The sequence below is a fragment of the Crinia signifera genome, chromosome 6 (assembly GCF_055691185.1).
Source record: "Crinia signifera chromosome 6, ASM5569118v1, whole genome shotgun sequence".
NCBI classification, from domain to species: domain Eukaryota; kingdom Metazoa; phylum Chordata; class Amphibia; order Anura; family Myobatrachidae; genus Crinia; species Crinia signifera.
The window spans coordinates 280,641,164-280,669,092 of record NC_139222.1 but is presented as its reverse complement, the minus strand read 5'-3'; the positions used below and the strand labels follow the sequence as shown (position 1 = coordinate 280,669,092).

Below are 27,929 nucleotides of genomic sequence, written 5' to 3'. Positions count from 1 at the left end.
TTCACTCCAGAAAATGCAGGGATTTACCCGGGCTGGCCCCTATTACACCAGCCTAGTTCCAGCATTTTCTGGTGTGATGAGAGAAAACTACACCCCCCTTTAAACAACCAGCTGTATCTTCGGAGCCAACTGACCCATTTACATGTCAACTGACCCATTTACATGTAGCCTTCAAATGATTTTGGTCCTGTGAAACGGGGCCGTTTGGTTCCAGAGAAATCTGTCCTCAAACAACACGAACAGCCATGAAATTACATTTCAGAAACAAAAAAATGGGTTTACCTGCAATATCTCTGGAACCAATGAACCCATATGGACCAACCTGGTATCAGATTGAAGGTCCAGCAATTTGGGTTAGACTGAGATCAACCTCGAGCTTCTGTGATGCCGTTGGAACCAGCTGGGGGTCGGAATTAGCGAGTCTCATGTTATCCTATGGGGAAAATGTTCCTGCTTTGCCTGGCGGAATCTCCAGTTCTCGGGAGGCTAGCAACGCGGGGCCAGGCTTGTTTGAAAGCCCTGACCCTCAGCTACAAAATGGGCCTATTTGGAGAGTGGGCCTGGAGCTGTAGCTCCATCAGGTCCATTGTTAATCTGGCCCTGAGCCTAGCGGACAGGGAAACGCTGCCCGGCCGAACAGCCGCCATCCCCAGAATCCTACTTCCTGTCAATTGCCTTGTGAACAGCGTGCGTATAGAAATAGTTGCAGGACTTCATCGCAAGATGGCTTTGTGCATGTTTACTGCGAACCGCATGCATGGAGAGTGTATCTATAATCGGCCTTGTGCGATCAGGTCTGAATCGGGCCCCTTGAGTATTAGAAGCGACTCTGAGCACAGGGTGAAATAGAAAACAAGTACTGAAAATTCCGCCCAGTATACAGAAGAAGGGTGACGGTATATATTAAAGGGAAAATGTGCCCAGGAGTCTGTTTTTGGACTTTGGTTGCATCTCCCATATTTCCTAAGGTCAGGCTTTGGTCCGGTGGGATCTCTCCCAGCACAGTCCCACATCTGGGCATGATCCAGTGGGATCTCTCCCAGCACAACCCCACATCTGGGCATGATCCAGTGGGATCTCTCCCAGCACAGTCCCACATCTGGGCATGATCCAGTGGGATCTCTCCCAGCACAACACCACATCTGGGCATGATCCAGTGGAATCTCTCCCAGCACAGTCCCACATCTGGGCATGATCCAGTGGGATCTCTCCCAGCACAGTCCCACATCTGGGCATGATCCAGTGGGATCTCTCCCAGCACAGTCCCACATCTGGGCATGATCCAGTGGGATCTCTCCCAGTACAGTCCCACATCTGGGCATGATCCAGTGGGATCTCTCCCAGCACAACCCCACATCTGGGCATGATCCAGTGGGATCTCTCCCAGCACAGTCCCACATCTGGGCATGATCCAGTGGGATCTCTCCCAGCACAACACCACATCTGGGCATGATCCAGTGGGATCTCTCCCAGCACAGTCCCACATCTGGGCATGATCCAGTGGGATCTCTCCCAGCACAACCCCACATCTGGGCATCGCAGACGGCAGCGATAATGGGAGCAGCTGTCCTCAGCATTACTGAATAATAGAAGTAGTACTGTGCAGCATCATATGCTGAGTACTACACCTAGCATGCATATGACTAGCGATGTCGCCTCTATAAATAAGGATATTGAAGCGACACATTTTTAAATACTGATAATGAACGTATATATAATATATCGGTATTGCACACACTGAATTGGCCTGCACTGTGTACACTGAGCAGCAGCCAATGCGCAGTGCTCCTGTGACCCATCTCTGGGCTCTGGAATAGTCTGAAGGTGTAATAATACGTGATAAAATAGACTCTAGTGCCCCCCCCCCCTGCTGCGAGCCGTGCTTGGAATGGGCACACACGTCATCTACAAGATAGGTTCTATGTACCAAGATATGACTCTCACATCAACAGCGGAGTGTGGTCTGTGACTCAGGAGACTGTGATGTCATGGGGAGATAATAGCTCAGACAGGGTGATCCGGGTATGTGCCTGGCACACGGTGGGCATGACATCCTACAGGCCATAGTACATCCCTAATCTCCTGTACATCAGAGCACTGCCCCCTCTCTCTCCCTAACCTTCCCCATGTATTACAGCCTGGTAATACATGGGATATCATGCCTGGCACACGGTGGGCAGGATATCCTACAGGCCATAGTACATCCCTAATCTCCTGTACATCAGAGCACTGCCCCCGCTCTCTCCCTAACCTTCCCCATGTATTACAGCCTGGTAATACATGGGATATAATGCCTGGCACACGGTGGGCATGATATCCTACAGGCCATAGTACATCCCTAATCTCCTGTACATTAGAGCACTGCCCCGGCTCTCTCCCTAACCTTCCCCATGTATTACAGCCTGGTAATACATGGGATATCATGCCTGGCACACAGTGGGCATGATATCCTACCGGCTATAGTACATCCCTAATCTCCTGTACATCAGAGCACTGCCCCGGCTCTCTCCCTAACCTTCCCCATGTATTACAGCCTGGTAATACATGGGATATCATGCCTGGCACACGGTGGGCATGATATCCTACAGGCCATAGTACATCCCTAATCTCCTGTACATCAGATCACTGCCCCCGCTCTCTCCCTAACCTTCCCCATGTATTACAGCCTGGTAATACATGGGATATCATGCCTGGCACACGGTGGGCATGATATCCTACAGGCCATAGTACATCCCTAATCTCCTGTACATCAGAGCACTGCCCCGGCTCTCTCCCTAACCTTCCCCATGTATTACAGCCTGGTAATACATGGGATATCATGCCTGGTACACGGTGGGCATGATATCCTACAGGTCATAGTACATCCCTAATCTCCTGTACATCAGAGCACTGCCCCCGCTCTCTCCCTAACCTTCCCCATGTATTACAGCCTGGTAATACATGGGATATCATGCCTGGCACACGGTGGGCATGATATCCTACAGGCCATAGTACATCCCTAATCTCCTGTACATCAGAGCACTGCCCCCGCTCTCTCCCTAACCTTCCCCATGTATTACAGCCTGGTAATACATGGGATATCATGCCTGGCACACGGTGGGCATGATATCCTACAGGCCATAGTACATCCCTAATCTCCTGTACATCAGAGCACTGCCCCCGCTCTCTCCCTAACCTTCCCCATGTATTACAGCCTGGTAATACATGGGATATCATGCCTGGCACACGGTGGGCATGATATCCTACAGGCCATAGTACATCCCTAATCTCCTGTACATCAGAGCACTGCCCCGGCTCTCTCCCTAACCTTCCCCATGTATTACAGCCTGGTAATACATGGGATATCATGCCTGGCACACGGTGGGCATGATATCCTACAGGCCATAGTACATCCCTAATCTCCTGTACATCAGAGCACTGCCCCCGCTCTCTCCCTAACCTTCCCCATGTATTACAGCCTGGTAATACATGGGATATCATGCCTGGCACACGGTGGGCATGATATCCTACAGGCCATAGTACATCCCTAATCTCCTGTACATCAGAGCACTGCCCCCGCTCTCTCCCTAACCTTCCCCATGTATTACAGCCTGGTAATACATGGGATATCATGCCTGGCACACGGTGGGCATGATATCCTACAGGCCATAGTACATCCCTAATCTCCTGTACATCAGAGCACTGCCCCGGCTCTCTCCCTAACCTTCCCCATGTATTACAGCCTGGTAATACATGGGATATCATGCCTGGCACACGGTGGGCATGATATCCTACAGGCCATAGTACATCCCTAATCTCCTGTACATCAGAGCACTGCCCCGGCTCTCTCCCTAACCTTCCCCATGTATTACAGCCTGGTAATACATGGGATATCATGCCTGGCACACGGTGGGCATGATATCCTACAGGCCATAGTACATCCCTAATCTCCTGTACATCAGAGCACTGCCCCGGCTCTCTCCCTAACCTTCCCCATGTATTACAGCCTGGTAATACATGGGATATCATGCCTGGCACACGGTGGGCATGATATCCTACAGGCCATAGTACATCCCTAATCTCCTGTACATCAGAGCACTGCCCCCGCTCTCTCCCTAACCTTCCCCATGTATTACAGCCTGGTAATACATGGGTTATCATGCCTGGCACACGGTGGGCATGATATCCTACAGGCCATAGTACATCCCTAATCTCCTGTACATCAGAGCACTGCCCCCGCTCTCTCCCTAACCTTCCCCATGTATTACAGCCTGGTAATACATGGGATATCATGCCTGGCACACAGTGGGCATGATATCCTACAGGCCATAGTACATCCCTAATCTCCTGTATATCAGAGCACTGCCCCCGCTCTCTCCCTAACCTTCCCCATGTATTACAGCCTGGTAATACATGGGATATCATGAGTGGCACACGGTGGGCATGATATCCTACAGGCCATAGTACATCCCTAATCTCCTGTACATCAGAGCACTGCCCCGGCTCTCTCCCTAACCTTCCCCATGTATTACAGCATGGTAATACATGGGATATCATGCCTGGCACACAGTGGGCATGATATCCTACAGGCCATAGTACATCCCTAATCTCCTGTACAACAGAGCACTGCCCCCGCTCTCTCCCTAACCTTCCCCATGTATTACAGCCTGGTAATACATGGGATATCATGCCTGGCACACGGTGGGCATGATATCCTACAGGCCATAGTACATCCCTAATCTCCTGTACATCAGAGCACTGCCCCAGCTCTCTCCCTAACCTTCCCCATGTATTACAGCCTGGTAATACCTGGGATATCATGCCTGGCACACGGTGGGCATGATATCCTACAGGCCATAGTACATCCCTAATCTCCTGTACAACAGAGCACTGCCCCGGCTCTCTCCCTAACCTTCCCCATGTATTACAGCCTGGTAATACATGGGATATTATGCCTGGCACACGGTGGGCATGATATCCTACAGGCCATAGTACATCCCTAATCTCCTGTACATCAGAGCACTGCCCCCGCTCTCTCTCTAACCTTCCCCATGTATTACAGCCTGGTAATACATGGGATATCATGCCTGGCACACGGTGGGCATGACATCCTACAGGCCATAGTACATCCCTAATCTCCTGTACATCAGAGCACTGCCCTGGCTCTCTCCCTAACCTTCCCCATGTATTACAGCCTGGTAATACATGGGATATCATGCCTGGCACACGGTGGGCATGATATCCTACAGGCCATAGTACATCCCTAATCTCCTGTACATCAGATCACTGCCCCCGGCTCTCTCCCTAACCTTCCCCATGTATTACAGCCTGGTAATACATGGGATATCATGCCTGGCACACGGTGGGCATGATATCCTACAGGCCATAGTACATCCCTAATCTCCTGTACATCAGATCACTGCCCCCGCTCTCTCCCTAACCTTCCCCATGTATTACAGCCTGGTAATACATGGGATATCATGCCTGGCACACGGTGGGCATGATATCCTACAGGCCATAGTACATCCCTAATCTCCTGTACATCAGAGCACTGCCCCGGCTCTCTCCCTAACCTTCCCCATGTATTACAGCCTGGTAATACATGGGATATCATGCCTGGCACACGGTGGGCATGATATCCTACAGGCCATAGTACATCCCTAATCTCCTGTACATCAGAGCACTGCCCCCGCTCTCTCCCTAACCTTCCCCATGTATTAAAGCCTGGTAATACATGGGATATCATGCCTGGCACACGGTGGGCATGATATCCTACAGGCCATAGTACATCCCTAATCTCCTGTACATCAGAGCACTGCCCCGGCTCTCTCCCTAACCTTCCCCATGTATTACAGCCTGGTAATACATGGGATATCATGCCTGGCACACGGTGGGCATGACATCCTACAGGCCATAGTACATCCCTAATCTCCTGTACATCAGAGCACTGCCCCCGCTCTCTCCCTAACCTTCCCCATGTATTACAGCCTGGTAATACATGGGATATCATGCCTGGCACACGGTGGGCATGATATCCTACAGGCCATAGTACATCCCTAATCTCCTGTACATCAGAGCACTGCCCCCGCTCTCTCCCTAACCTTCCCCATGTATTACAGCCTGGTAATACATGGGATATCATGCCTGGCACACGGTGGGCATGATATCCTACAGGCCATAGTACATCCCTAATCTCCTGTACATCAGAGCACTGCCCCCGCTCTCTCCCTAACCTTCCCCATGTATTACAGCCTGGTAATACATGGGATATCATGCCTGGCACACGGTGGGCATGATATCCTACAGGCCATAGTACATCCCTAATCTCCTGTACATCAGAGCACTGCCCCCGCTCTCTCCCTAACCTTCCCCATGTATTACAGCCTGGTAATACATGGGATATCATGCCTGGCACACGGTGGGCATGATATCCTACAGGCCATAGTACATCCCTAATCTCCTGTACATCAGAGCACTGCCCCCGCTCTCTCCCTAACCTTCCCCATGTATTACAGCCTGGTAATACATGGGATATCATGCCTGGCATACGGTGGGCATGATATCCTACAGGCCATAGTACATCCCTAATCACCTGTACATCAGAGCACTGCCCCCGCTCTCTCCCTAACCTTCCCCATGTATTACAGCCTGGTAATACATGGGATATCATGCCTGGCACACGGTGGGCATGATATCCTACAGGCCATAGTACATCCCTAATCTCCTGTACATCAGAGCACTGCCCCCGCTCTCTCCCTAACCTTCCCCATGTATTACAGCCTGGTAATACATGGGATATTATGCCTGGCACACGGTGGGCATGATATCCTACAGGCCATAGTACATCCCTAATCTCCTGTACATCAGAGCACTGCCCCGGCTCTCTCCCTAACCTTCCCCATGTATTACAGCCTGGTAGTACATGGGATATCATGCCTGGCACACGGTGGGCATGATATCCTACAGGCCATAGTACATCCCTAATCTCCTGTACATCAGATCACTGCCCCGGCTCTCTCCCTAACCTTCCCCATGTATTACAGCCTGGTAATACATGGGATATCATGCCTGGCACACGGTGGGCATGATATCCTACAGGCCATAGTACATCCCTAATCTCCTGTACATCAGAGCACTACCCCGGCTCTCTCCCTAACCTTCCCCATGTATTACAGCCTGGTAATACATGGGATATCATGCCTGGCACACGGTGGGCATGATATCCTACAGGCCATAGTACATCCCTAATCTCCTGTACATCAGAGCACTGCCCCCGCTCTCTCCCTAACCTTCCCCATGTATTACAGCCTGGTAATACACGGGATATCATGCCTGGCACACGGTGGGCATGATATCCTACAGGCCATAGTACATCCCTAATCTCCTGTACATCAGAGCACTGCCCGGCTCTCTCCCTAACCTTCCCCATGTATTACAGCCTGGTAATACATGGGATATCATGCCTGGCACACGGTGGGCATGATATCCTACAGGCCATAGTACATCCCTAATATCCTGTACATCAGAGCACTGCCCCGGCTCTCTCCCTAACCTTCCCCATGTATTACAGCCTGGTAATACATGGGATATCATGCCTGGCACACGGTGGGCATGATATCCTACAGGCCATAGTACATCCCTAATCTCCTGTACATCAGAGCACTGCCCCCGCTCTCTCCCTAACCTTCCCCATGTATTACAGCCTGGTAATACATGGGATATCATGCCTGGCACACGGTGGGCATGATATCCTACAGGCCATAGTAAATCCCTAATCTCCTGTACATCGGAGCACTGCCCTGGCTCTCTCCCTAACCTTCTACGTATCATGCATCCAGCTGTATCACCTGATGCGTCCAGTCAGTGCTGGTAGATGCCAAGGGATGGGTAACTACGTTCCTAGATCTCCAGTGACACATTGGCATCAGGGCATTGTAGTGTCTTTATATAAAGAAAGAAGAGTCAGAGTATTGCTGGCTGGCATTAGCCTGGCAGTCTGTGGTGCCACACAAACACGTTGTGCCATTGTATAACTGTCCAGGGGCCTAGCGTTTATTATCTCTGCCCACATACTATCTTATGCTAATGGATGGATCCAACCGTCTATGTCAGTACCCGCTCATACATGCCCAACCATATATGCTGATAACCACGTATCTATGATGCCTATCTATGCCAATACATGCCCAACCAATTATGCTGGTACCTGCCCATCTATTTCTGCCTATCTATGCTAGTACCCGCCAATACATGCCCAACCAATTATGCTGGTATCTGCCCATCTATGCCTGCTCATCTAGGCCAGTATCCGCCCATTAATGCCCACCCATCTAGGCTAGTACCCGCCCATCCATACCCATACATCTATAAGCATATCTGCCTATTTATTCCCGCCCATCTATGCCAATACCACCAGTCCATGCCCACCCATCTAGGTTGGTACCTGCCCATCTAAGCCAGCCAAACTGTGGGGTAATTTTACTAAGATTTACTAAGAGTTCTATTGAAGATGGGATGTAGCCCGTAGCAACCAATCACATTATATCTATTATCTTCTAGAAAGTTTTAAATAAGAAACGCAATCTTATTGGTTGCAAATGGAAACGTCCAATTTTCCTAAGAACTACCATCTTAGTAAATGTTACCCTATGCGAGTATCCACCCAGCTATCCTGGTCATCTATGGCTGGCCATCTGTGCCAGTATTCGCCCATTTATGCCCACTCAGTTATCCCGATCTCTGCCCATCTATGCGAGTTTTCCCCGCCCAGCTATGCCCATCTATGCCAGTTTCCGCCCTTCTATGTGAGTATATGCCCATCTACTCCAGTCTTCGCCCATCTATGACGGTATCCACCCAGTGATGCCGATCTCCGTCCATCTATGCCCGTTTGTGCCAGCTTCCACCCTTCTATGTGAGAATCCGCCCATATACACGAGTATACGCCCATCTATGACGGTATCCACCCAGTGATGCCGATCTATGCCCGTTTATGCCAGCTTCCACCCTTCTATGTGGGTATCCACCCATCTACTCCAGTATTCGCCCATTGTTTACATTGTCCGCTAATCTTCATGCCCGTTTTTCCATCAGTATCAGATCCGGTAGTACGCCCACCCAATGCCGGGTGCAATAGGTCGGTCTGTCAGTCCCGTGCGCCCATACAGCTGTCATTCAGTTCCCACACAGAGATGGCTCATTCCATCCTCATCTTCAGGGTCCGGCACACGCACACGTTACAGACATACGTGAGAGCACTCTGCATGTGGACCTGCGTCACGGTCTGTGCACAGTACAGTCTTCCATGCATTGTTTAATCATTAATAGGAAAGTAATCAGCTGGAGTCAGACGTGGGATTAACGAGCAGATTATTTGTTCTTCCATCGATAGGAAAAGCGCCCACAGCGACATCATTGTAATAACAATATATTATGACATATTTAACCCTTTGAGTGCCAGCATTTGTGTGAGAGTTGTGCAAAATATCGGCTAGAGTGTCAGCTGCCAGCATCGCTCACATTTGTTATATAAATTCAAATAAAACAAAAGGTCGACATGAGGTTTTTTTTTTTTTTTTTAATTGTCTTGAATGTTGACATATTCGACATTGACATCACCTAAGTGTACTGCGCCCCCTCTCATGGCGTGCTGTGCTTGCCATGCTTTTTATTCTCCCACCATGCTGTTAAGGATGGTAGGGCATGAAATATTGCCTGTCGGCATATGTCGGCTACAAACTACGTGAAAAACTCATGACTGTCAACATTCCCATTGTCGACCTAAATAGGGATGACTTAGTGTCCGTTCCCCTTTCTATATATGTTAATGATCACAGATACTGAATTCTATGTCGTTTCTCCTTGTGTTATGAATATAATTCAGTTGATAAACAGGCGCTGCAGTATACTGGCTACCCCCCTGCCATCCGCATACCAGTCTGCCATCCGCCTACCCCTCTGCCATCCCCCTACCCCTCTGCCATCCCGCTACCCCCCTGCCATCCGCATACCAGTCTGCCATCCGCCTACCCCTCTGCCATCCCCCTACTTTTCTGCCATCCCCCTACCCCTCTGCCATCCCGCTACCCCTCTGCCATCCGAGTAGGGATGGGTTATCATATGATGCTTCATCGGTAACATTGGATTTTTGGTTCCAATGTTTGATGTTTAACCCTGCAATGTTGAGGATCCAATGTTTTCTCAACATCACTACATTTCTCCCCCGATGTTTTTCTCAATTTTCCAATGTTTTTTTCTTTTGTGTGTCACTGTGTGGTACTGTCACTGCTTTCGGCAGCCAGCTCACTCCTTGTTTTATATCCATAGACAACTTAAAAACAGATACAAAACAATAACACACACCGGGCCAGATGCACTAAGCTTCAAAAGTGATAAAATGGAGAATGATAAACCACCAGCCAATCAGCTTCTACCTGACATGTCACAGACTGTGTTTAAAAAATGTCAGGCAGGAGCGGATTGGTTGGTGGTTTATCACTCTCCACTTTATCACTTTTGAAGCTTAGTGCATATGGCCCTGTGTGTGGTGATGATACAGACTTCAGTTGAGAGAGAAGAAGAGAGAATAAAAGATTAACTAAAGAGGAAGTAATAACATTTAACGTACTGTTTAGTATTCTCCTATATTGCAACAAAATAAGGCCAGTTTTTCAGCGTACAGTATGTTCTATGTTGTATTGTGTTTTTTGTTATTTTCTATGTTCAACTTAAGTTATTAGCCTGTTCTCACTGTTATAAATCAAGTTAAAAATGGTACTTCCTCATCTTTGCAGCCACAGCTTAAGCTATGGAACTTATGTAGCATACGGCGAGCCGCGAGGGTTATTTTCGGGGTCCACGCCACCATCTATTACCTTTAGTAATGTTGTAGCAAGCGAAGCAGAGCGAGCCACCGAGCCTGAAGCGTGGTGAGCAATCGTGAGGGGACAATCGCGATTTACATAGCGGCTAACGTAACTGGTGTAAGCGGTGGCCGCAAAGACGAGGAAGTACCTTAAAAATATTTAAAAATAGCAGATAGTAGGTTGCTGCAATAAAGTCTTGCTAGTTAATGCTTCATTTTTTTCCCCTCACTATTTTTTTTTTATTTCCCCTCAAAACATGAATCATATATCCAGTGTGCGTGTAAACTGTAAGCCTCCAATAAGATAAACTTTATAGAAGGATTATTTATAATTTCCTAAGCGTAGTAGTGTATTATATTCTTAAGTAGACAGTTTATTGAAATATATATAAACATTGGTTAACATCGGCTTCAGAGTACAAATGTTTAGGTCTAAATGATGTTTTCTAACCAATGTTGAAAAACATCATTCAACTGATGTTTTCTTTCGATGTCCCATCCCTACATCCGAGTACCCCTCTGCCATCCGAGTACCCCATCGCCATCCGAGTACCCCTCCGCCTACCCTTCCGCCATCCTCCTACCCCTCTGCCATCCGCCTGCCCCTCTGCTATCCACGTACCCCTCTGCCATCCTCCTACCCCTCTGCCATCCCGCTACCCCTCTGCCATCCTCCTACCCCTCTGCCATCCCGCTACCCCTCTGCCATCTGCCTACCCCTCTGCCATCCCGCTACCCCTCTGCCATCCACCTACCCCTCTGCCTGCCCTTCTGCCATCCACCTGCCCCTCTGCCATCCGCCTGCCCCTCTGCCATCCCCGGCCCTACCCCTCTGCCATCCGCCTACCCCTCTGCCACCCACTTTCTCTCTGGATAAAACCATCTCAGCACCAATACTTTGTTTGTGAATAATGGGGAAGTCCCAGTGCTCAGTTCTGTGGTTGGCTGTAAGCTGTAATTATCACATGCTCTAAAGGTCACGTCCTCGGCTTGTTGTGTTTATAGACCAGCTGTGTAACCGCTGCACACGTGATGGCTTATTGTGGCCGGATATGATGATGTCACCAGAGCACTGGAGAGAATGTCATGGTGAGGTCAGAGGCTGCTCCTGAGCCACATGACCGCGCCAACCTCTGCTTACCAGCGCCTGATTCCCGGACTGGCGCAAATGTGTACGCAGCAATTGATGTCAGTGTCGCAGCTGCCAGGCGTTGTGTACAAAGACGCAAACACCAGATGAACATCGACCAACTGAGCATCTGATTATTTGGCACCATCGATGTTCTGATACTTTATACTTTGGGAAAGCTCCGTAGTCTTGCTCCATTCCTACCCCTGACATCACAGATTCAACCAATTTGTGGTGCTTACATTAGCCCTCTCCTTCCATTTGATTGATCATGCCAGGCATAGACAGGGATAGCGACTGACCATACCACGCATAGACAGGGATAGCGACTGACCATACCATGCATAGACAGGGATAGCGACTGACCATACAACGCATAGACAGGGATAGCGACTGACCATACCACGCATAGACAGGGATAGCGACTGACCATACCACGCATAGACAGGGATAGCGACTGATCATACCACGCATAGACAGGGATAGCGACTGACCATACCACGCATAGACGGGATAGTGACTGACCATACCACGCATAGACAGGGATAGCGACTGACCATACCATGCATAGACAGGGATAGTGACTGACCATACCACGCATAGACAGGGATAGTGACTGACCATACCATGCATAGATAGGGATAGCGACTGACCATACCATGCATTGACAGTGATAGCGACTGATCATACCACGCATAGACAGGGATAGTGACTGACCATACCATGCATAGACAGGGATAGCGACTGACCTGACCACGCATAGACAGAGATAGTGACTGACCATACCACGCATACACAGGGATAGCGACTGACCATACCACGCATAGACAGGGATAGTGACTGACCATACCACGCATAGACAGGGATAGCGACTGACCATACCATGCATAGACAGGGATAGCGACTGACCATACCACGCATAGACAGGGATAGCGACTGACCATACCACGCATAGACAGGGATAGCGACTAATCATACCACGCATAGACAGGGATAGCGACTGATCATACCATGCATAGACAGGGATAGCGACTGACCATACCACGCATAGACAGGGATAGCGACTAATCATACCACGCATAGATAGGGATAGCGACTGATCATACCATGCATAGACAGGGATAGCGACTGATCATACCACGCATAGACAGGGATAGCGACTGACCATACCATGCATAGAAAGGGATAGTGACTGACAATACCACGCATAGACAGGGATAGCGACTGACCATACCACGCATAGACAGGGATAGCGACTGATCATACCACGCATAGACAGGGATAGCGACTGATCATACCACGCATAGATAGGGATAGCGACTGATCATACCATGCATAGACAGGGATAGTGACTGACCATACCACGCATAGACAGGGATAGCGACTGACCATACCACGCATAGACAGGGATAGTGACTGACCATACCATGCATAGAAAGGGATAGTGACTGACCATACCATGCATAGACAGGGATAGTGACTGACCATATCACGCATAGACAGGGATAGCGACTGACCATACCACGCATAGACAGGGATAGCGACTGATCATACCACGCATAGGCAGGGATAGCGACTGATCATACCACGCATAGACAGGGATAGTGACTGACCATACCATGCATAGACAGGGATAGCGACTGACCATACCACGCATAGACAGGGATAGCGACTGATCATACCATGCATAGACAGGGATAGCGACTGACCATACCACGCATAGACAGGGATAGCGACTGATCATACCACGCATAGACAGGGATAGCGACTGATCATACCACGCATAGACAGGGATAGCCACTGACCATACCATGCATAGACAGGGATAGCGACTGATCATACCATGCATAGACAGGGATAGCGACTGACCATACCACGCATAGACAGGGATAGCGACTGATCATACCATGCATAGACAGGGATAGCGACTGACCAGACCACGCATAGACAGGGATAGTGACTGACCATACCACGCATAGACAGGGATAGCGACTGACCATACCACGCATAGACAGGGATAGTGACTGACCATACCACGCATAGACAGGGATAGCCACTGACCATACCATGCATAGACAGGGATAGCGACTGATCATACCATGCATAGACAGGGATAGCGACTGACCATACCACGCATAGACAGGGATAGCGACTGACCATACCAGGCATAGACAGGGATAGCGACTGACCATACCACGCATAGACAGGGATAGCGACTGACCATACCACGCATAGACAGGGATAGCGACTGACCATACCAGGCATAGACAGGGATAGCGACTGACCATACCACGCATAGACAGGGATAGCGACTGACCATACCACGCATAGACAGGGATAGTGACTGACCATACCATGCATAGACAGGGATAGTGACTGATCATACCACGCATAGACAGGGATAGCGACTGACAATACCACGCATAGACAGGGATAGCGACTGACCATACCACGCATAGACAGGGATAGCGACTAATCATACCACGCATAGACAGGGATAGTGACTGATCATACCACGCATAGACAGGGATAGCGACTGACCATACCACGCATAGACAGGGATAGCGACTGACCATACCACGCATAGACAGGGGTAGTGACTGACCATATAACGCATAGACAGGGATAGCGACTGACCATACCACGCATAGACAGGGATAGCCACTGACCATACCACGCATAGACAGGGATAGCGACTGACCATACCACGCATAGACAGGGATAGCGACTGACCATACCATGCATAGACAGGGATAGCGACTGACCATACCACGCATAGACAGGGATAGTGACTGACCATACCAGGCATAGACAGGGATAGCCACTGACCATACCACGCATAGACAGGGATAGCGACTGACCATACCACGCATAGACAGGGATAGCGACTGACCATACCATGCATAGACAGAGATAGCGACTGACCATACCAGGCATAGACAGGGATAGCTGTACAAAGAGGTTTATGTCCAAGAGGGACACAGAAAGGCAGAACCAAAAAGGTTTTTTGGGGCACGCTTAAGTATATAATTCTATGAATGGAATAGTGATAATATTAAAATATAACTTTTATTACACTGGTTAAGATAAAGGCGTCAAAGAACAATTTTTTCGTCACTTAGGGATTGAAACTAACAATGATACAAACGTACATGTGAAATCACAAGCATGATATCTGTAAATACCTAGCGAAAATGTTTGGTTATCCGGGGACCAACCCCAACACACCCTAGTCAATTGTATTACATATAGCGATAGACTCTTCATGTATTGGGTGAGTTTAGATAAGGCGTCTTTAATTATAAGGTGCAGGAGATGCCGAAAAGAGAAAATAGTAAAGGGAAAATGCCCTCATGAAAACCAGATGCAGCTGTAACCAATTAACTATACAGCACCGAATATTCCCTACTGGTCCCCCAGTAGGTACTGATCCGGCCTTACACTGCTTAGCTGCTGAGATCGGACGGGATCAGGCGGCACAGCGAGGTATGATCGTATCCGTAATGGGTTTTGAAGCAGGTGGCTGATATGTAGGACTGCAGAGCACTTCTGCTTTCCAGAGGGTCAAGCAGGTCACTTCCCTGTTGAAATAGGTGACATTGCAGGGGGGGACTGGTGGCCCAGATGGATGAGAGAGTGACAGATATATGAGATTGAAGTTCAAGTGGTTTATGCGATACACAGACCCTTCTGCTATCCTACCATCATGATGTACATAGGATGGAGGTTGGGAGTGATAATCTGTGTACGCTCCCCACAGAGAGAGAGTCACAGAAAGAAAATGAAGTGAATGTACCCCCGTACTGGTGTCTCACTTGTGTCAGTATTGATGGTGACTGACCAACTGTATAGACAGGGGGTTAAGGTATTGCTTTGAATAGACAAAGGAAACAAAATTCAACACGAATCAATGTGACCCTGTCACCTCCCTGATAGTAATTACCGAACAATAATGTTAGAGGTTATTACAGCGTATAGAATAACATTATAGCTCAAATATAAGTATGTAACAGGTATGCATAAAAAGTATCAACATATGTATCTGATGTACTGGAAACCTGGCTGTCACACTTTGTAGAAGATGATCTAAGGTAGTTTAAACGTTATGGAGTAAAACTACCAACAGGCTAATGATCAAAATTTACCCAGAGTAACGTAACACCTAGTTGTTGTATTTAGAGCAAGAGAAGCAGCACTTCTCTTGGAAAAGTGATAACAAAAATTGGCACAAGTTATAAGTACACTGAGGGTGACAACGTAATTGGCGAGATCTATGGGTACAGAGAAGCTGCTGTACGAACGCTAGGTTTAGATACAGAGATACCTGTTTGCGCTATCAGAGCGCTGCTGTACCGACGTGAGTGCTCGGCAGGGATTAGTGGTGATGCTGAACGGAGTCAGTGAGATGCGCCGGCACCAGTGTCCGTTTGGACGGAAGCAGGGAAAACCGGCTTATTCCGAGCGGTCAGCTGAGTATGATGCCGACGTACGGAGAGGATCTGTGTGGTAAGCCGGCGCCAATGTCCGTGGGACGCAGGTCGGGAGACTGCTCCGTGCGGTCAGCTGTTTGGTGCTGGTAACTGGCGTAGTAGAATGACGTCAGGGGGGTTGGTCCCGGATAGAACGACACGTGTTTCGCACTTAGGCTTGTTCACGAGTGACGCACTGGTGTGGGATTCACCTGGGCGTTAAATACTGGAGGTGACCAATAGGAAGGATATGGGATTGTGGGCGGGGGTCCCGTGCATATGCGGGAGTTAAGCTAAATACCTGGGCTGTATGATGGAGAGCCAAGTAATGGGATTACGTACGGCACTTGATGCTCGTTTATGGTTGAAACAAAGTGGTATATAAATAAAAAAATCCTCTTTGGGATGAGTGATAGGCAAATTAATTTAGCTGATGAGAGAAATTATGAGAGAAATAATAATATTAATAAAGGTCCCAAGGCAATTTGGGTTTGAGCTGACAGTCGCAAATGGGGTAAAATGGCATAGTCAGAGGGATGATGTTACGGGGTAATTTTGAATAGTCGCAATTGGGATAAAGTAGCATAGTCTGAGGGGTGATGATACTGGGTAATTTTAGACAGAGTGTGGGTAGGCTAAGAAGGTGCAGAAGATGACGACAGGTATAGGGTAGAGGGAAAATGTCCTCATGAAGACCAGATGCAGCCGTGACCATTTAACTATACAGTCATATTAGGGATGAGTAATTGGCAAACTAGTTTTGCGGATAAGAAAAATTATTATTATGTGAGAAATAATAATAATAATGATGGTCCCAAGGAAATTTGGGTTTGAGCTGATAGTCACAAATGGGGTAAAACGGCATGGTCTAAGGGGTAATGTTAAGGGGTAATTTTAGACAGTCGCAAATGGGGTAAAATAGCATGGTCTGTGGGGTAGTGTTACGGGGTAATTTAAGACAGGGTGTGGGTAGGTTAAGAAAAAGGTGCAGAAGATGACGACGGGTATAGGGTAGAGGGAAAATGTCCTTATGAAGACCAGATGCAGCCGTAACCAATTAACTATACAGCACCGAATATTCCCTACTGGTCCCCCAGTAGGTACTGATCCGGCCTTTCACTGCTTAGCTGCTGAGATCGGACGGGATCAGGCGGCACAGCGAGGTATGATCGTATCCGTAACAGGTACTGAAGCAGGTGGCTGACATGTAGGACTGTAGGGCACTTCTGCTTTCCTCAGGGTCAAACAAGTCTTGCCCCTGTTGACATAGGTGACATAGCAGGGGGGGACTGGTGGCCCTAATGGATGAGAGAGTGACAGATATATAAGATTGAGATTCAAGTGGTTTATGCGATACACAGATCCTTCTGCTATCCTACCATCATGATGTACATAGGATGGAGGTTGAGAGTGATAATCTGTGTCCGCTCCCCACAGAGAGATAGTCACAGGACAAAGGATATTGGAAAATGGATGTGTCCAGTATTGGTGTCACACATCTCTGAATAGATAGAAACTAACCCACAGTTTAGTATGGTGTTAAGATATTATTTAGTATACCACCCTGATAGTAGTTGACACAACACTGTGTTTGAAAATAATGAGCGTATGAAATAACATAACTAGTAGCTCAGAGGAGGGTGTAAACCCTGTATAAGTCAAGTCATTAAGGTGGTGATCTGTTCCGGAGAGGGTGACAGTACAAATTAATTATTGTAAGATTGGGAAATAAGAAATAGTTAGAACTTGAGTATAAATCATTGAATAATTGATGGGGAAAATAAGAACGTGAGGTGATTCATTTATAGACACTTAGAAAGTTAGTTAGGTGGGAAACACAGGAATGAAGCTGGGGGGGTCCATGCCCTACGCATTAAAGGAGAACTACAGAAAAGCACTGTATTTTATTTCTTCATTCAGGCCCCTGGGTGACATGGAGTCTAGATGAAATATCCACCAGCTCTCTCGCTGTAAGAGAGTCTGGTTGATATCACCACCCCTTCTGCCAAGGTGGATTTGTTCCAAACCGAAGAATCTTAAGACAGATGTGTCACAGTTGTGATGTTGCATGTAATGCCTGGCAACGGAGGTCAATTGTTTCATTCTTGCTTTGTCCCTCGGTGCGTTCCTGATTGAACCCATGTGTTCTAATATTCTTAGCTTTAAAGGGCGGGAAGTCATCCCTATGTACTTCTTTTCACACGGGCAGACGAGACAGTAGATCATGTTTTGATTTTTGCAATTAAAAAAGCCTTGAATTTTGACTGGTTCATTAAATTTGTTGATGAGGGAGGTTACGTTAGTAGTATGTGTACAGGCTTTGCAACTACCGCAAGGATGGGTGCCCATGACTTGTGGTATCTTTGGCTGATTGCGCACGAAGTGACTTCGTACCAGGTTGTCCTTTAAATTTGGTGCTCTCCGCCAACTGAGATCCACTTTTGGTTTAAGTTTGGTAGCAAGGTCGGTGTCAGTAAGAAGGATATGCCAATGCTCCTGAATGATCTTTTTCACTTCTTTCCATTGGTGGCAGAAAGTTCCCACCATCCTGATTGTCTGAATCGATTCTTTCTTGTCATCAGTTTTAAAGAGGATGGTTTCCCGCGGGGTATGCTCAACAGATCTCCTGGCTTTTTTGATGAGACGTTTGGAGTAACCCCTCTCATGGAGTCTGGTCTCTAGATCACTACATTTATCATGGAAGATCTTGTCTTCTGAGCAATTGCGGCGTAGCCGCAGGAATTCTCCTTTGGGCAGATTGGAGACCGTGGGTGGGAAGTGTGAACTCGTACTGTGGAGCAGACTGTTGGTTGAGGTGGATTTTCTATAGAGCTCTGTGCTGAGTTTGTTATTAGAGTCTCGATATAGCCGGAGATCAAGAAAAGTGATGCTGTTGGAGCTGAATTCATAGGTGAACTTCAAGTTGAGGTTGTTGATGTTGAGTCTGGAGATGAAGTCCGTCAGTTGTGCCTCGGTACCCTTCCAGATAATGAAAATATCATCGATGTAGCGCATCCAACTGTGGATGCGTTCTACATCGACGTCATTCTGGAAGACAAACTGGTCCAGATGGGAGCCCCGACCATCGAGTCGACAATCCCAGAGGAAGAGACCCCAGTAGGCCAAACATCATCGGGATTACAAATTATCAACCTATCACAACATACTCTGTCAGAAGATCAAACCAAAGTTTTACAGAAAGGACTCTCGTTTTCCCCTACTAACCACTTTAATAGATTTAAGTGGGAGACCAGCTTGCAATTGTTCGGTCGCAAACTTTTACTCACCAAGTTCCACTCAATGCATAAGACTGACACAGATGTGGAACAGGCTTTGAATTGGACCACACAAGAACTACAGGCCATACAAGACTTGGAGGATCTAAACAACCCTGAACCAACACACCACAGCAGATTCATCTGCAAAAAGAAATCCTCTTTCTTTCCTGCAGAATCTATATGTCCGGAGGTGAGGATCTTCACTAAATTGGTCTCCCGAGACTTTGATAAATTACATCTAACTAACAAACACAATCATAGACACGGGAACATGACCAAACGTGAGTCAGCTGCCCTGAATGAAATCCGCGATTGGGACGATATCGTCATCAAGCCCTCCGACAAGGGGGGCAACATTGTCCTCTGGCCCACAGAACTGTATTTGAAAGAGGTCAACAAACAACTTAATGACCAGTCCGGTTATCACAAAACCCTGTTTGATCCTTCAGACAATTTCAAGACGGAGTATGAACGAATCATAGGAAGAGCTTTTGTAAATGGCACAATTACTAAATCTGAGTTCCAGTATTTACAGGTTCCCAACCCTAGAGTGGCGACTTTCTATCTTCTCCCTAAAGTGCATAAATCTCTCCATGAACCACCAGGAAGACCTATCGTCTCGGGTAATGGGTCACTCATAGAAACAGCTTGTATTTTTCTCGATATCCACTTACGTCATCATGTTACCAGCTTACCCTCCTACACCAAGGATACCACTGAGGTACTAAGAAAAGTACATGACATTCAACTGGATGACGACCACTTATTGGTCTCCTTGGATGTTGAGTCACTGTATAATTGTATCGGACATGAACTTGGAATCAGTGCGACCAAATACTTCCTTGAAATGGAAGGCCTTAACCCCTTCCATGAATTCCTCCTGGAACTATTGAGATTTGTCCTACATCGAAACTTCTTTGTTTTTGATTCCCACTACTACATCCAGGGAAGGGGGACAGCGATGGGGGCAGCATGCGCCCCCACTTACGCCAACCTCTTCCTTGGGTGGTGGGAAAGGGAGTTTGTCTTCCAGAATGACGTCGATGTAGAACGCATCCACAGTTGGATGCGCTACATCGATGATATTTTCATTATCTGGAAGGGTACCGAGGCACAACTGACGGACTTCATCTCCAGACTCAACATCAACAACCTCAACTTGAAGTTCACCTATGAATTCAGCTCCAACAGCATCACTTTTCTTGATCTCCGGCTATATCGAGACTCTAATAACAAACTCAGCACAGAGCTCTATAGAAAATCCACCTCAACCAACAGTCTGCTCCACAGTACGAGTTCACACTTCCCACCCACGGTCTCCAATCTGCCCAAAGGAGAATTCCTGCGGCTACGCCGCAATTGCTCAGAAGACAAGATCTTCCATGATAAATGTAGTGATCTAGAGACCAGACTCCATGAGAGGGGTTACTCCAAACGTCTCATCAAAAAAGCCAGGAGATCTGTTGAGCATACCCCGCGGGAAACCATCCTCTTTAAAACTGATGACAAGAAAGAATCGATTCAGACAATCAGGATGGTGGGAACTTTCTGCCACCAATGGAAAGAAGTGAAAAAGATCATTCAGGAGCATTGGCATATCCTTCTTACTGACACCGACCTTGCTACCAAACTTAAACCAAAAGTGGATCTCAGTTGGCGGAGAGCACCAAATTTAAAGGACAACCTGGTACGAAGTCACTTCGTGCGCAATCAGCCAAAGATACCACAAGTCATGGGCACCCATCCTTGCGGTAGTTGCAAAGCCTGTACACATACTACTAACGTAACCTCCCTCATCAACAAATTTAATGAACCAGTCAAAATTCAAGGCTTTTTTAATTGCAAAAATCAAAACATGATCTACTGTCTCGTCTGCCCGTGTGAAAAGAAGTACATAGGGATGACTTCCCGCCCTTTAAAGCTAAGAATATTAGAACACATGGGTTCAATCAGGAACGCACCGAGGGACAAAGCAAGAATGAAACAATTGACCTCCGTTGCCAGGCATTACATGCAACATCACAACTGTGACACATCTGTCTTAAGATTCTTCGGTTTGGAACAAATCCACCTTGGCAGAAGGGGTGGTGATATCAACCAGACTCTCTTACAGCGAGAGAGCTGGTGGATATTTCATCTAGACTCCATGTCACCCAGGGGCCTGAATGAAGAAATAAAATACAGTGCTTTTCTGTAGTTCTCCTTTAATGCGTAGGGCATGGACCCCCCCAGCTTCATTCCTGTGTTTCCCACCTAACTAACTTTCTAAGTGTCTATAAATGAATCACCTCACGTTCTTATTTTCCCCATCAATTATTCAATGATTTATACTCAAGTTCTAACTATTTCTTATTTCCCAATCTTACAATAATTAATTTGTACTGTCACCCTCTCCGGAACAGATCACCACCTTAATGACTTGACTTATACAGGGTTTACACCCTCCTCTGAGCTACTAGTTATGTTATTTCATACGCTCATTATTTTCAAACACAGTGTTGTGTCAACTACTATCAGGGTGGTATACTAAATAATATCTTAACACCATACTAAACTGTGGGTTAGTTTCTATCTATTCAGAGATGTGTGACACCAATACTGGACACATCCATTTTCCAATATCCTTTGTCCTGTGACTATCTCTCTGTGGGGAGCGGACACAGATTATCACTCTCAACCTCCATCCTATGTACATCATGATGGTAGGATAGCAGAAGGATCTGTGTATCGCATAAACCACTTGAATCTCAATCTTATATATCTGTCACTCTCTCATCCATTAGGGCCACCAGTCCCCCCCTGCTATGTCACCTATGTCAACAGGGGCAAGACTTGTTTGACCCTGAGGAAAGCAGAAGTGCCCTACAGTCCTACATGTCAGCCACCTGCTTCAGTACCTGTTACGGATACGATCATACCTCGCTGTGCCGCCTGATCCCGTCCGATCTCAGCAGCTAAGCAGTGAAAGGCCGGATCAGTACCTACTGGGGGACCAGTAGGGAATATTCGGTGCTGTATAGTTAATTGGTTACGGCTGCATCTGGTCTTCATAAGGACATTTTCCCTCTACCCTATACCCGTCGTCATCTTCTGCACCTTTTTCTTAACCTACCCACACCCTGTCTTAAATTACCCCGTAACACTACCCCACAGACCATGCTATTTTACCCCATTTGCGACTGTCTAAAATTACCCCTTAACATTACCCCTTAGACCATGCCGTTTTACCCCATTTGTGACTATCAGCTCAAACCCAAATTTTCTTGGGACCATCATTATTATTATTATTTCTCACATAATAATAATTTTTCTTATCCGCAAAACTAGTTTGCCAATTACTCATCCCTAATATGACTGTATAGTTAAATGGTCACGGCTGCATCTGGTCTTCATGAGGACATTTTCCCTCTACCCTATACCTGTCGTCATCTTCTGCACCTTCTTAGCCTACCCACACTCTGTCTAAAATTACCCAGTATCATCACCCCTCAGACTATGCTACTTTATCCCAATTGCGACTATTCAAAATTACCCCATAACATCATCCCTCTGACTATGCCATTTTACCCCATTTGCGACTGTCAGCTCAAACCCAAATTGCCTTGGGACCTTTATTAATATTATTATTTCTCTCATAATTTCTCTCATCAGCTAAATTAATTTGCCTATCACTCATCCCAAAGAGGATTTTTTTATTTATATACCACTTTGTTTCAACCATAAACGAGCATCAAGTGCCGTACGTAATCCCATTACTTGGCTCTCCATCATACAGCCCAGGTATTTAGCTTAACTCCCGCATATGCACGGGACCCCCGCCCACAATCCCATATCCTTCCTATTGGTCACCTCCAGTATTTAACGCCCAGGTGAATCCCACACCAGTGCGTCACTCGTGAACAAGCCTAAGTGCGAAACACGTGTCGTTCTATCCGGGACCAACCCCCCTGACGTCATTCTACTACGCCAGTTACCAGCACCAAACAGCTGACCGCACGGAGCGGTCTCCCGACCTGCGTCCCACGGACATTGGCGCCGGCTTACCACACAGATCCTCTCCGTACGTCGGCATCATACTCAGCTGACCGCTCGGAATAAGCCGGTTTTCCCTGCTTCCGTCCAAACGGACACTGGTGCCGGCGCATCTCACTGACTCCGTTCAGCATCACCACTAATCCCTGCCGAGCACTCACGTCGGTACAGCAGCGCTCTGATAGCGCAAACAGGTATCTCTGTATCTAAACCTAGCGTTCGTACAGCAGCTTCTCTGTACCCATAGATCTCGCCAATTACGTTGTCACCCTCAGTGTACTTATAACTTGTGCCAATTTTTGTTATCACTTTTCCAAGAGAAGTGCTGCTTCTCTTGCTCTAAATACAACAACTAGGTGTTACGTTACTCTGGGTAAATTTTGATCATTAGCCTGTTGGTAGTTTTACTCCATAACGTTTAAACTACCTTAGATCATCTTCTACAAAGTGTGACAGCCAGGTTTCCAGTACATCAGATACATATGTTGATACTTTTTATGCATACCTGTTACATACTTATATTTGAGCTATAATGTTATTCTATACGCTGTAATAACCTCTAACATTATTGTTCGGTAATTACTATCAGGGAGGTGACAGGGTCACATTGATTCGTGTTGAATTTTGTTTCCTTTGTCTATTCAAAGCAATACCTTAACCCCCTGTCTATACAGTTGGTCAGTCACCATCAATACTGACACAAGTGAGACACCAGTACGGGGGTACATTCACTTCATTTTCTTTCTGTGACTCTCTCTCTGTGGGGAGCGTACACAGATTATCACTCCCAACCTCCATCCTATGTACATCATGATGGTAGGATAGCAGAAGGGTCTGTGTATCGCATAAACCACTTGAACTTCAATCTCATATATCTGTCACTCTCTCATCCATCTGGGCCACCAGTCCCCCCCTGCAATGTCACCTATTTCAACAGGGAGGTGACCTGCTTGACCCTCTGGAAAGCAGAAGTGCTCTGCAGTCCTACATATCAGCCACCTGCTTCAAAACCCATTACGGATACGATCATACCTCGCTGTGCCGCCTGATCCCGTCCGATCTCAGCAGCTAAGCAGTGTAAGGCCGGATCAGTACCTACTGGGGGACCAGTAGGGAATATTCGGTGCTGTATAGTTAATTGGTTACAGCTGCATCTGGTTTTCATGAGGGCATTTTCCCTTTACTATTTTCTCTTTTCGGCATCTCCTGCACCTTATAATTAAAGACGCCTTATCTAAACTCACCCAATACATGAAGAGTCAATCGCTATATGTAATACAATTGACTAGGGTGTGTTGGGGTTGGTCCCCGGATAACCAAACATTTTCGCTAGGTATTTACAGATATCATACTTGTGATTTCACATGTACGTTTGTATCATTGTTAGTTTCAATCCCTAAGTGACGAAAAAATTGTTCTTTGACGCCTTTATCTTAACCAGTGTAATAAAAGTTATATTTTAATATTATCACTATTCCATTCATAGAATTATCCACTTAAGCGTGCCCCAAAAAACCTTTTTGGTTCTGCCTTTCTGTGTCCCTCTTGGACATAAACCTCTTTGTACAGCTTATCCTGCTGAACTTATTTGGGAGCACCACCAACTTGAAATACGGGCTATATCATACCCTGATTAGCCTTATGTTGGTCTATTAGATGTCATATTGATTCTTTACCACCATCTACAGCCTGTGACAAACCCCCTCCTTCCAAAAAAACATAGACAGGGATAGCGACTGACCATACCAGGCATAGACAGGGATAGCGACTGACCATACCAGGCATAGACAGGGATAGCGACTGACCATACCATGCATAGACGGGATAGCGACTAATCATACCACGCATAGACAGGGATAGCGACTGACCTTACCATGCATAGACAGGGATAGCGACTGACCATACCACGCATAGACAGGGATAGCGACTGACCATACCACGCATAGACAGGGATAGCGACTGACCATACCACGCATAGACAGGGATAGCGACTGATCATACCATGCATAGACAGGGATAGTGACTGACCATACCATGCATAGACAGGGGTAGTGACTGATCATACCACGCATAGACAGGGATAGCGACTGACCATACCACGCATAGACAGGGATAGCGACTGACCATACCACGCATAGACAGGGATAGCGACTGACCATACCAGGCATAGACAGGGATAGCGACTGACCATACCATGCATAGACAGGGGTAGTGACTGATCATACCACGCATAGACAGGGATAGCGACTGATCATACCACACATAGACAGGGATAGTGACTGACCATACCAGGCATAGACGGGATAGCGACTGATCATACCACGCATAGACAGGGATAGCGACTGATCATACCATGCATAGACAGGGATAGTGACTGATCATACCACGCATAGACAGGGATAGCGACTGATCATACCACGCATAGACAGGGATAGCGACTGATCATACCATGCATAGACAGGGATAGTGACTGATCATACCACGCATAGACGGGATAGCGACTGATCATACCACGCATAGACAGGGATAGCAACTGATCATACCACGCATAGACAGGGATAGTGACTGACCATACCATGCATAGACAGGGATAGTGACTGACCATACCATGCATAGACGGGATAGTGACTAATCATACCACGCATAGACAGGGATAGCGACTGACCTTTCCATGCATAGACAGGGATAGCGACTGACCATACCACGCATAGACAGGGATAGCGACTGATCATACCATGCATAGACAGGGATAGTGACTGACCATACCATGCATAGACAGGGGTAGTGACTGATCATACCACGCATAGACAGGGATAGCGACTGATCATACCACACATAGACAGGGATAGTGACTGACCATACCACGCATAGACAGGGATAGCGACTGACCATACCATGCATAGACAGGGATAGTGACTGATCATACCACGCATAGACAGGGATAGCGACTCACCATACCATGCATAGACAGGGATAGTGACTGACCATACCATGCATAGACAGGGATAGCGACTGACCATATCACGCATAGACAGGGATAGCGACTGACCATACCATGCATAGACAGGGATAGTGACTGATCATACCACGCATAGACAGGGATAGCGACTGACCATACCACGCATAGACAGGGATAGCGACTGACCATACCACGCATAGACAGGGATAGCGACTGACCATACCAGGCATAGACAGGGATAGCGACTGACCATACCATGCATAGACAGGGGTAGTGACTGATCATACCACGCATAGACAGGGATAGCGACTGATCATACCACACATAGACAGGGATAGTGACTGACCATACCAGGCATAGGCCCTTATTCTGGTTGAAGCGGTAACGGCCGCTTGCGGCCGTTCCGCCGATGTTTTCGGTCTGCGCATGTGCAGAGGCCACTCTGCGCATGTGCAGCCGAAATCGCCGTACACGTATTTTGTCCGCCGCAAAGGGGGTGGATAGGGGCGTGAGGGGCTACGAAGCCTCATTTGCATATGCATACGCCCCGCGTTTCATGGGCGTTCCCATGCAAACGCGGGGCGTACGCATGCTAATGAGGCTATGACGCGTGGGTACAGGGCGGGCATCTGACATCGCCGGATGTCAGCTGCCCGCCCCCATACAAGATTTCACACGGACAAGTGTCCGTGTGGTCTTGTGTTGCGGGACCTGGTGGAGCGTGCGGCCCTGCATTCGATGTTCGGCGACCATCGAATGCAGGGGCTGCTCCCACCATGGAGGAGGCGTATCCCCGTCCACAATCATGCGGATCGCCACATGGCCGCGTACGGACGGCCGTGGCGATCCGTATGGAAGGCGGGGATTCGTCTGGTGCGGTCGGAGCCGCATATGCGGCTCCGGCCGCACCGATCAGAATAAGGGCCATAGACGGGATAGCGACTGATCATACCACGCATAGACAGGGATAGCGACTGATCATACCATGCATAGACAGGGATAGTGACTGATCATACCACGCATAGACAGGGATAGCGACTGATCATACCACGCATAGACAGGGATAGCGACTGATCATACCATGCATAGACAGGGATAGTGACTGATCATACCACGCATAGACGGGATAGCGACTGATCATACCACGCATAGACAGGGATAGCAACTGATCATACCACGCATAGACAGGGATAGTGACTGACCATACCATGCATAGACA

At 47.6% G+C, this 27,929-nt stretch overlaps 1 protein-coding gene across 1 annotated transcript in view; it reads right to left on the bottom strand.

The window, feature by feature from the left end:
- The window catches only part of NRAP (nebulin related anchoring protein), a 95,075-nt gene extending 75,619 nt beyond the window's left edge, over window positions 1-19,456 (bottom strand). Inside the window, exon 1 of the mRNA XM_083150242.1 lies at window positions 18,836-19,456. Within this exon, the coding sequence (XP_083006368.1) occupies window positions 18,836-19,456 (621 nt within the window). The remainder of the gene's footprint in view (window positions 1-18,835) is intronic.
- Between the last annotated feature and the right edge of the window lie 8,473 nt (window positions 19,457-27,929).